The sequence below is a fragment of the Uloborus diversus genome, chromosome 7, assembly GCF_026930045.1.
Source record: "Uloborus diversus isolate 005 chromosome 7, Udiv.v.3.1, whole genome shotgun sequence".
Taxonomy (NCBI): domain Eukaryota; kingdom Metazoa; phylum Arthropoda; class Arachnida; order Araneae; family Uloboridae; genus Uloborus; species Uloborus diversus.
The window spans coordinates 31,668,265-31,680,291 of NC_072737.1; the positions used below are offsets into that span (position 1 = coordinate 31,668,265).

Here is a 12,027-nt window from a genome sequence, read left to right on the forward strand (position 1 = left end):
TAATTCACATTTTGAATAAACTTTAAAATGTGTTCAAGTAATAAAACTATGTAACAACAATAAAAACAACATATGGAAATACAGAAAAGTTTGTTTGAGTATAATAATTTGGCCACTCTCTGTAAAGCATGTGTTATAAGTTTTTATTCATTTAAAATGTTTTTTTTTTTTTTTTGGTAATTTTAAATGTTAAGTGCGTATCATTTTACGTAGGATTTTAAGCTATCGTTCATTATTAACTCTATGATTGTTAATCCGGTGATTTCCATGGGAAACGCAACTCTAGCAAAATTTGCTCATTCCCGATTTTCACGTGCATGAGTTTCTAGCGAAAATTTCAAGCCTTATTTGCTGTTTTACTGTTTGAAAGTCAGTGATGCATCATTTGGAGAATTTAGATTGACAACTCGGAATTTTGCAAGTCATAACTCCCTACCTCAATCTGGAATGCATTTTGCTAACAGTTGTACAATGTTGCTCAAAAAGAATATTAATAATAATAATAAAAGAAATGACGAAAAAAAAAAGAAATCTGAAGCTGAAACATTTTTAAAAGAAAAAAAAAGCAAATCACAATTTGATACAAGAGTGCAAAGTAAGACTTTGAGCCTTCTTTTGGGGTTTAACATACTGAAACTAATACAAAACGTGATTTGTGTAAATTTAATGAATGGATTATTGTTTCCGTTACTATTGGGAAAACCTCCATATTTTGAAACGATTCCGGTAGAAAAAGATTGTGCTGTATGAGGATTAACTAATTCAGATTAGCATTTAATGAAGTTGAAATGCAAATTTCCCTAATTTTACTCTACTTTTTCCATTTTTAATTAAAAAATACCGTCAACATAGATGCGTAGCATTCTTTTATTTTTGACGTTATGATCATAACAGCTGCTTTCAGTCTGAAACTTATCTGCTTGTAAGTACAGTACTCGAAGTTTTTAAAAAGTTCTTTTATTATTATTATTATTAATTTTAACTTATTTGCTCTATTACACTGTGAATAATTTATTGAGTTCTTGAAAAAAAATAACCACAGATTAATTTTTAAATGACATTATTAAGTTTACGCATCAATATCACGAAACATTAAACACTGTATCAGACTGCACTGTATTTTTAAGAGGTGTAATAAATGAAACTGTTTTTCAAGTGATTCATAATTACACAACGAAAAAGGTATTTTGTAAGGGGACATAATTTTAAACCTCAATTTTCATTTAGAATTGTACATATAGACGCTCTCTTTTTACAACGTACAAAATTTTAGTCTTTGAAATCACAAGGAGTAAAGGACGGAAACTCAAAATATTTATACACAGAACAAGTATTCGTCAGTATGGACGCCACAAATTCGAGTCACTTTGTACATGACCGTTTGATTCAGATGTGAAAATTTCCGGTTTGTTCTCGGAACTATTGTTAATAGAAGATAGACTATGCCTTTGTTCTTTGAGTCCTTCCTCTTGTTGAACATCTGACGTCACGTTCCTCCGCACGTCAAGAGTGCTGTGATCACTACTACATTCCGATTGCAACACCGAATCACCAGTACTAGAGTCTCTGGACACGGACGGTCCACCACTGTCCAGGTTCCTCTGAATCATGGTGGTGTCTTCCTCAGCTGATGAGCTACCAGGTTCATTGTTGTTGTTGAGAAGATGCATGGATGATTGAATCTGGTTCTGGGACGAGTAAAGCTGAGAGTACAACAAGGATGACGGCATCATGGGAGGGGTGAGGTACATACCAGCTGCAGTTGCTGCGGCCACCAAGGAAGGATTGGAACCCCTTACTTGATTGCCGTTGCCATAGAAACCATGGGACAGCATGCTGTAACTGCCATGAGTCATTGAAAAATACGGGAGGTTGCTGTTGTGGGTGGCTGTGCCGGCTGCTAAGAATGCCAACGAGGTGTTGTTCAACGCGTGTGGGGGGTAGGAGTTGCACGCGGCAGGATTGTTTCCTGACAGTCCGTGGCGTAATTCGGTCAGACGATCAGTGAGGCAAAGTTCTGAGGCTGCTGCGACTGCATTGTTGTACCTGGATACGAAAAGAGGGTCCTTGAGGACTGCTCCTGGAGATGCTTGCTGCTCATTTATGGCTGGAAAATGTGCGGGTGGGTTTGAAGAATGGCGATCGGGAACTAGACCTGGAGTGATAGAGAGAAAAAATGTTAGGAATGTAGCATCAAATTTAAACGCGATCTACAACATAGATATTTTTTTATATACTGAAAATAATAGTAATTTAATTGAAAGAAATGTTTTTGAACATAGTATTGCTTTGCCAAGCTTTGTCACTCTTTTTCTTTAATGATTTCGTTCACGAATTTCGAAATTTTGTAACTTAAGGAACTTAGAAGAAGTTAAATTAAAGACTCCAACTATCTTTCCGCGCACCTTAAATAAATGGCAGTTAAGTCAAAATTATTGCATTCAGACAAAATAAAATAATATAAAAAATTTTTACTTCCTTTTACAAAAAAGGAAGTATTGTATTCGCGAAAAATTTTCACTCAAAAACTGACCTTAATTTCCATTTTGCTCAGCCCCGAATGAATATTGAGTTTTTTTTTCGATCCGACCACACGTGCATATACACCTAAGAACGTATAGACGCCTGAAATATTCATTTTGACGATTCCCGAGTTAATTAGTTTTCTCGTGACGTCTGTATGTACGTATGTAAGTGCGTATGTATGTCGCATTACTCAAGAATGATATCTCCTAGAAAGTTGAAATTTAGTACGTAGACTCCTAAAGGGGTTTAGTTGTGCACCTCTCCTTTTGGTTGCATCCAGCTGTTTCAAAAAGGGTCTTTTACACCCTTTTGGGGGAAAGTCATTGTTAATTTCGATGCAAACTCAAGTGGTGATATAATTTTTCGGACACTTGGCGATATATCACCAGTCTTTTGGTCTCCAACTTGTCGACAAATTTGGCGATTTTTTTTTTACATTTTTATTTGGTTTCGATTTGGCTACTGTGGATGATATTTAGAGAGTTAACTATTGAATCACATTAAAATTGCCAATAATGGGGAAATATTATTAAATTGGTGTAAAAGGAAGTCATGTGATGCACACATCAGCTCGTTTCTCTTTGTAAAACCAGAATGTTTACATTTCTTTTGCATTAGCATTATTTTTTATAGAGCGGAATAAATATTTATTTTGGTTAAGATTTTTACGCACGGTTATTCATTCTTCTATCCTTCCCTGACCGCAATTTACGCTCTTCCAAAAGTATGAAAACAGTTCTCCTATACGGATGCTGCCTTTTCACAGTTGGTAAATTTATGTTGTGTTTAAAGCATTATAAATTACAATTGTGAAAATGCTATTTTTTATTATTTCACAGAAGACTTGCGTGATTTTATGTCTTCTGCTACAAAAGAAAATAACTTATATCACATTTTTGGAAGATTCCGAAATGCACGGTTTGATATTACAGGAAAAATTAATCCATGAATTATTAGTTTTCGTTGATAACAACTCTCTTCTCCCCATCCTTCTTTCAGTAATTGACAATTCTCCTAAGTTTAACGCAATACACTTTGGGAGCGAATTTAAACATAAATAAGACTTTAAACATAAAAATTTTCTTTTTATTGTTAGTAGAAATGAAAAAATGATGAAGCTAAGAAAGGCTTTAATTATTGATTCAACTATTTCTTTTTCAATTATTTCATAATAATAATTATCATTTTTCAATTATATATATATATATTTTTTTTTGACAAATGCACTCTTTTTTCAATTTCAACTACTAGTAACACATAATTTTTAAAGCAAGATTTTTAAAACTATAAACATACAATTTATAAAGTTTGAAATATTTAAAACTTCCTAATTCTTTAAAAAGGTTATTTTCAATTTCATATCACTAAAAATATAATTAAATTTAACTAATTAGATCATGAATGACGTATGCAAGAATTTTCTAAAGTTAATACTTTCATAAGAACTCAAAAAGGCATGAAGGCCTCTTTCAAAAAAAATTTTGAGTCTGTTTTCCAAACATAAAAATCACGAAACTGTAGGAAGAAGAGTTAACTATAGGAAATAACAGTAACTGTCATCAATGTCGATAATTTAATAGAATTAGCTTATAACAAAACTCATAGGAAAGAAATTTTCAGGTTTAAATAGTGTTTAAAAAAATTCTTACTGCTTTTAAAAACGAGCTGCAAGATTAATACATATTTCAACCATTATTTAAAAAGCAATATACACATGTTAGGTCAGTATAAGAAGGTTGCAAAATGAAGAGGCTTTCAACCGAAGCGTTACTTTGTCTATCGGTTTTAAAAGGCGTAACAAATTCCTTTCTTTCCTTTAATGCTAAACAAAAATACCTCCCTCCCTCTACCTTTTAAAACGGTGTACTTGATACTGCATCCTTAAACAGTGAGCATGCAAACTGCATAGATTGTTTTGAACAAAATTTCTGCAGTAAGACCTCTAACTTTCCTATTAAATTTTACATGCAGAGACTCGTGAAGTATTAGTTCAGCTGTGTTTATAACATTTTCAACATTATTTAGTCTTTTATATGGGAAATATTACATATTCCTGCAAGCACACAAATCATATTTATGCATATAATAATATAAGTTGTGGCACACTTTTATCGCAATTAAGATCTAAAACAACCTTATATGTGTAAAAAGCTTTATGTGCTACGTAAGAGCATACTAGGGATGAAGAATAAGTACCTCATAGTTTGCAGATATTTATAAAATTATTGACAAAGTAAGGATTTCTGATAGTCATGCCACTATTATAAATCAGTTCTCAGATCATGCTTCTTAAATAAATACTTTTACTCCCAAGAAAAAGAAAGTAGGAGCAAGAAAATAAAATTTACTCCAAAAAAATATGGTGAAACAAGGCCCAATTACTAAAATCTGAATTTATCACTTCAGTGTCAAGAAAGTTCAACTTATTTAAAACAGTTTAGCGTCCAATAATGATTTCTTTTTTTGGCGAAAAATATCTCATTATTGAAGCAAATGATACCTCAAACGACAGTTTAGCAATCCTTCACAAGCCGTATAATTTTTAAACAGAGCTTTTAAGCACCACCGACTTCTTACAAATTGCTTAATAATTACTTTCCCCAAAACTTCCATTTTAGTCTTTCAAAAAACCGCCGATAATTACCAAATGATTTCACCAACTTTTTTGTCCGTCAATCCACTATCGTTGTTTCCATCAACGAGCCCTCGTTGTTCAAGAATTTTATCAAAAACATCCATTGGATACAAATTGGGGAAGCGATCGATTAGCCACCACCAAACATATTCATTGGCGTGCCCGCGGACCGTACACGGCCGTCCTGGAAAGTTACTCTTAAGGTACCGAAAATAAGCAATTAAAGCGGCCCCCAGTGCAGCGTATCATTTAAAATGAGTTAATATGCATCAGCCGCAGCTAAGCACAATCCATCTTTCCTCAAGTCTTCACTGCCGAGGTTCCCCTCCCCCCTGCATGGTGGCACGTGGATCCATCACTGTCAACACTTCAAATGTTAAAATGATTATAGCGAGGAGTTTTCTTCCAAAACTCTCTCAGACTTTATTCCCTCCCCCTTAAATATAGCTAATGCCCCCCTCCTCCTTTTGAAACCGGGCCTAACTTCCTATTGATCGACGGGACTTTGCTACTAATGAAAGCTCAAAGTCAATTGCTTGCTTTTCGGAAATTGTAAAAGCGGTCTTGTTGACTTTTCAAATTGTTCTTAGCTCAATCGGAAATTTTTCCTGGTCGATAACAAGTAGAGAAGACGGTCTCATCGCTCTTCTTGCCATTTTGAGTGAGTGTCACCAGTACCCGTTTCTGCTGGCCGACTTAGAATAGAATTCTAATTGGCATTTTTACTTTGGGAAAGTTGGCGAGGAAAAGAGCGCGTACTATTTATCGCTTAGTGTAATGACTTCACACTCAAGTTAGTCTCTTCAAAAATTCTTCAAGTCCTGAATTTTTTTTTCTGTGGCATGAAGATATAAGGTATAGTTTTGAGTTTTCGTGAATCACCATAAGTTTCGTTTTGAAGTTTTAAGAAACGTAGTACTCATGACAATTTCTGTTGTGATGAATACTTATCAATAGTTAACAAAAACGATCTTGTGTCCATGTGCTGCATCTGGTTTGCAGATCTACTTTTTTATCCATAGTGTAATAATATATAAATTAAATAATTTTGAGTTTTGTTTGATTTTGGCTGACTAATTGTATTTTTTACATGCTTACGCCTCACTAACATTGTATGCGATCCATAGAATGCTAACACTAGAAGAAAATGAGTCTTTAAAATATCACGACAAATTGCAATTCCAGTCAGCTATCATAAAATCAAATTTATTTTTTAATGCGTTCATTTCTGTATATGATGTTGAGATGCAACAAGTACTTAAGGGAAAACCAAGGATTTTTCATGATGGAATCAATTTATATACTGTTTCGATACACAGTAATAACCCAAAGACCTAAGGGACAGGCTAAAGCCTTTGAGTTATTGGTAGTACGAGTTATGGGAAGTTCCCATAGCCTTCTTAAAACTTCAGTGCAGAATGAAACCTTCGAGACAAAGAAATATTCGTGTTATCGAAAGTTCTCTGTAAAGAAAACTGTTAATACGATATTCGCAAACTAAACAAACAGCACAATGGTCAACTAAATACAAAAAGAAAAAGGATTAACACCGATTTTCCGTCTTAAATTCATTTAAATCACTCGCAAAACTGTCACACGTAGTTTTTTCTTCTTAAGGATGTATTTATAGATTCTTACAATATGTATAGTGCCGCCGAAGTTTTACCATGTTGTGTTACCTTAGATAACAAAGCATGATCGTGTTAAGAAAAGTATTTGAAGAACAGTACAGTACAGTTTCTTTAGTAGAACAGCACAGTATGTTACCTGGTTTTCAAATAACACTAACTACAGATTAAAAAGTATATGAACTACACTACTCTTGACCGAGTTATTTTGTTCGTACCTCTATAACTAACTAATGAATGATTGTGCAGGGGTGCCCAACCATTAAACATTGCGAAGAGTCCCCAAAAGCGAGAGACCACTAAAATGAAAAAAAATACTCGTCAAAACAACCTTACCCCCTCAAAATTTTAATGCCACAGTCTGTGCCATGAACCCCCCCCCCCCAGGTGGACATCCCTGGATTATGTGGCTTAATAATACGTACCTTGAAGAGAGGGTTCAACTAGCTGACATCAAACTACTTAATTTTGCCCACACTTAACAACTGCTACCGTTACAAATGCTAGGTTGTTTGATATTAAAGCGCTGAGTTGTTGTTATAAATTTCAATGTGGTAAGTAAATCTGATGACATAATACAACACAAAAGCCATGTCACACCACTTTGAGCTTTTCGTGTACTCATTATGTAAACCCGCAACAGCAGTGGGAGCGTCAAGTATACCCAAGTGTGCGGTTAAGCGAGGTAATATGACAGTGTAATAAATCATATATCGTGACACGAGACAATGGGATAAGGCAAGCAAACATAAATATGTAGGCGTTTCTGACCTGTGGGCGTGGCTTGAGGAGTGGCGTGACCCGAATCATGAGCTGATGTGACATCCATCTGAGGACAACCAGGAAATCCAGCATTTGGTAAGCCATGGCTTAAGTAGTTCTGGTAATGGCCCGCGTGAGGATTCCATTGCGCTTCGCTGTTGAACGGAAAAGCAACATGGGACGGATCTGTGAAAGTACCAATTGATTAAACACAAGAATACAATAAAAATATATTGAACTTAACACTCAACTAGGAAAGGATAAAATAAATTAGAAGAAACAATCCTACTATCTCAGAAATTATGAAATAGCAAATTGAATTTGCATAAATGAAGAAGAACTAAAGAAAAAGTAAATTAATAAATAAAGCATAGGAGTGTTGTTTTGATAAAATTCCTTTTTGAATAAATGATAATATGTAACAGTAGTAGACAATGTAGAGATAAAGTACAAATAAGCAATTGAATTTCTAATACGTGTCTTGGGGTTTCATTGAACTCCTTTTTTTAGTGCAACGAAGTGTGAGCATTGGGATGTAAAGTCATCCGAGAAAAGCCTTGGATGACTTTACCTCTCACAGCTCAGAAGAAAAAAGTTCTTTGAAACTCCGACACACATATATGCTATTCAATTGATTATTTGAGTTTGTCTCTACGCTGTTTACTACTGTTACTTTATTGCACAGAGGCATATTTATTTATGTCATAAATGCGATTTAAAAGCAAACAAAAAAGTTGAAAAACTTTTTGATAACTTAAGCAACATTTTTTGAAGCTGTATTTTATTAGATCAGCTCGAAATCAGAACTATAATGCAACTAAAGCCAGTTTGGTATTTCATTACAGAAATCGAAACGAAAAACGGAATCGTCTAAAAATTTCAAAATAAAGTGAAATTAAAACAAAAATTATGTGATTATTACATTAATGGATGCAACACTAAAAAAATAATAATAAGGTACATAAGAAATATATAGATCTGAAAAATGCAACCACATTTAAACTATATCTAACAAAACTTTATTCTCATAATTAAAAACAAAAAACAGTTACTTCCTTAAAATCCAACCACTATAGCCATCTGAAATGAAATTTTGGTTTGCAAGTCGTCTGACATACTTTTACAGGCTGTATTTTCTAACAAGTTCCAACATACATTTTTTTTTATACTTGATAAAACCGTTTAGGTGCAAAGGAGTGTAAAGGCCAAAATAAAAAAATAATAGTAATAAAAATTGGTCATAACTAGTACAAACGGTAGGACTAACTCGCATATGTTTAGGGAAAAGATATGACATTAGTTGCCTTAGCAAGTGTTGGATATACCCCATGATTGGGAACAGAATATCAATGAAAGGTTTGAACATTGCAAGCGTTTTACTAAAAACTTTAAAAAAAATCCACTCACATCCCTTTGCTTTTCACTGCCTGAATTCTTGATTAATAACATTACCTCTGTAATAAGTTGCAAAATAAATAATGTTATGCTTTTTATTTCTGGCGTGCTTACTCTTATTTTCAAAAAAAAAAAAAAAAACATTTATGCTGGCAAAGTATTTTGATGCATAATCATGCTTTAAAGTTACTTTAAACATTTATCATTTTGATTAAATACTACACAACCTTGTCCCAAGCATTCATGAATAACGTAAAAGATTAAGAATATAATCCTGGCAGCAACACAACTTCAAGTAATTTCATCTTCCGAAAACACTTTTCCAAGCGACGGTATAAATTTTCCAGAAACCAGTTTACTTTATTTTCTTTCACAATATTAAGAATCTCGGAAAAGACGTGTCTAAAAATCCTGTCCCCAGGAAGCAAGTTTTCACAATTTTTACCGGGGAAAATTCCTCCCGACAGCTGAACCAGACGTGCGGCAACTTTCATTTCCACCACTGGCCCCAGGAGGTCCAAAGATCTCATTTATTTCGCCAAAACCACATGCTTGGCTATTATGTGGTCGAATTAATAAAGATCTTGTGTGCGTCTTTTGTATCAAGAGACTTCCACTTGGAGTTCTTCCGCTTTTCCTGTATTAAAAAACCCGGGAAGTAGTAAAAGAAACAAGGGACGTTAATGAAAACGCAGCATGACTGCAATTTTGGAAGTTTCGAAGACATTATTGCTTTCAAATGCTGGGATTTACGCGGCCCTGATGTAATTTTCTGGAACCTGTTATCATTTGTTGCCTTTTTAATGGAGCTTAGAGTTGTTTTCTTTTGCAGACAAATGAATGCATTTATATTAAATAGATGACAGAGTTAGAATGAGGGAATAAATTGAATAAAACAGAGTTATACACATTCAATGGAATTCATAAGAAACGTTCTTCTTCAAGAAAATAACTTGTCTCAAGGGTGGAGGTAGACTTGTATCATGTATTAACTGGTAAGGAGGGAAAAGTGGTTGCAAATTTGATTTTTTATTGCGATAAACTAATTAATTTTTGGAAGCTATATAATTTATACGTGGTATTTGATACTGTCACAACTTCACTTTGATGTTGCAACTGCCCACTTTCTAACTATTTATCGACTAGTTCACTTTATTTTGCGATAAAATAATGAATTTTATTAAATGGCATTTTATACAGTCACAACTTCACTTTGATGTTGCAATTGCCCGCTTTCTAACTAGTAATCAATTTTTGACTTTTTATTGCGATAAATTAATGACTTTTAGGCAGCTAAGTAATTTATAAGTGACATCTGATACTATCACAACTTCACTTTGACGTTACAATTGCCCACTTTCTAACCGACTATTTGACTTTTTATTGCGATAACTAATGAATTTTCGGAAACTTTGAAATTTATGAGTGGCAATTGCTACTGTCAAAACTTCACTTTGATGTTACAATTGCCCACTTTCTAACTATTTATCAAATATTTGACTTTTTATTGTGATAAACTAATAATTTTCGGAAGTTATGTAATTTATACGTGGCATTTGATACTGTTCCAACTTTACTTTGATGTTACAATTGCCTACTTCAGAGGTTCCCAAGTTTCAGACCTCCGCCGACCCCCTCCGGAAGAATTACGAACTTCGCGGGACCCTCCTCCCCTCCATCCCCGGCGAGAGAGAAAAAAATATTTGACACAGTTAAATCTATTTTTTAAACATATTTCTACGCTTTTTTTCCTTTTAATTTATTTATTCATTGTTCTGTATATTTTTCAGAGTTCTTGTCCGGTTTTCATTTCTTACATTACTATTTTGAGTTATGGAAGTAAAATTCTATTTGATGTTCAATTGGGAATAAAAACGTTATCTCCAAATAAAAATGAACTTTTAGAGTTAGTGAACAAAACAAGGTGTTCCCGACGATGTCCGTTAAAAATGTTCCCAATTTTTTCTGAAATTAGGGGTTCACCTTATACGTGGGTTTCAAATTTTTTCCCGATTTTCCTTCTAAAAGTGGAGAGGTAGACATTTTTCACAAGATCGACTAATACGCGAGTTTAAACGGCAGTGTGAAGTGTGTTTAGTTCCGAGAATTCCGGGGGAGGGGGGGGGGGCTGCGTCCTGCATGTACTTACGCAAGAACTTGTTTTTCCCTCATAAATGTGTTTTATTTTTGAATTAAAATATCGTCATTTGTCCTTTTATTTCAGTTATATTTAACGTTTTACTGGATAGCACCGCCGACCCGTGGTATGGAGTCGCGGACCCCCGGGGTTCCGCGGAGAACAGTTTGGGAAACTCTGTTCCAACTATTTATCAACTATTGGTTCATTTTTTTCATGCGAAGTATATTAAAGCATTTCAAAAAAAAAAAAAAAAATAAGGGGAATGCAGTAAAAAATAAATAAAACTAATTAAAAAATCTTTCAATACGTGCGCCAAGTTGTCTAATAATGCAAATATTTTTTTAAAAAATTAAAATAAGTCGCAAGGAGATTTTTTGATTCTCAGTTTTTATCAGTATATTATTAGTTTTCAATTAGTTGATTTTTTTTTTGTATTTGAGTACTATTAAGATAAAATTAATATCTTCTACTCACTGTAGTAAAACTCTACAATTCAGTCAACAAAAAAAAAAAAAAAAAAAAACTGAATTTTTAATATTTACTGATAGAATTTTGCATGGCATCCAAATATAATTTGAACTAGAGGAATAAGAGTATTTTGTAACTACAGTGTTACTGATCATTTATATTCGGCAGCTTATATCCCTGATCCCTGGTATGAATTTACCAATCTTGTTGGACTTTATACATTTGAGAATGTCTGACCTGACTCAGTCTCATAAGATTCAGCAATGAAAATTTTTAAAAAGTTTGATGCCAAAACTATGTAAAAAATTTATATGATGCACATCAAATATTAAGTCTAAAATGCCTTTTTATTGGAACATTTTGAAAACCCTATTTATGACAGTCCTTCTTATATTTAAACGTCACGGTATTTAATAAATCTAGTTGAAAATGTATTGAAAAGTTTTCTTCTCTATACTAGATTCAAATACAAT

At 33.6% G+C, this 12,027-nt stretch overlaps 1 protein-coding gene across 1 annotated transcript in view; it reads right to left on the reverse strand.

The window, feature by feature from the left end:
* Positions 1–1,077: 1,077 nt before the first annotated feature.
* The window catches only part of LOC129225670 (runt-related transcription factor 3-like), a 156,574-nt gene continuing 145,624 nt past the window's right edge, over positions 1,078–12,027 (reverse strand). Inside the window, exons 4-5 of the mRNA XM_054860144.1 lie at positions 7,561–7,737; positions 1,078–2,155 (exon numbers count right to left, since the gene is read on the reverse strand). Coding sequence (XP_054716119.1) covers positions 1,338–2,155; positions 7,561–7,737 — 995 coding nt within the window. The 3' untranslated portion in view covers positions 1,078–1,337. The remainder of the gene's footprint in view (positions 2,156–7,560; positions 7,738–12,027) is intronic.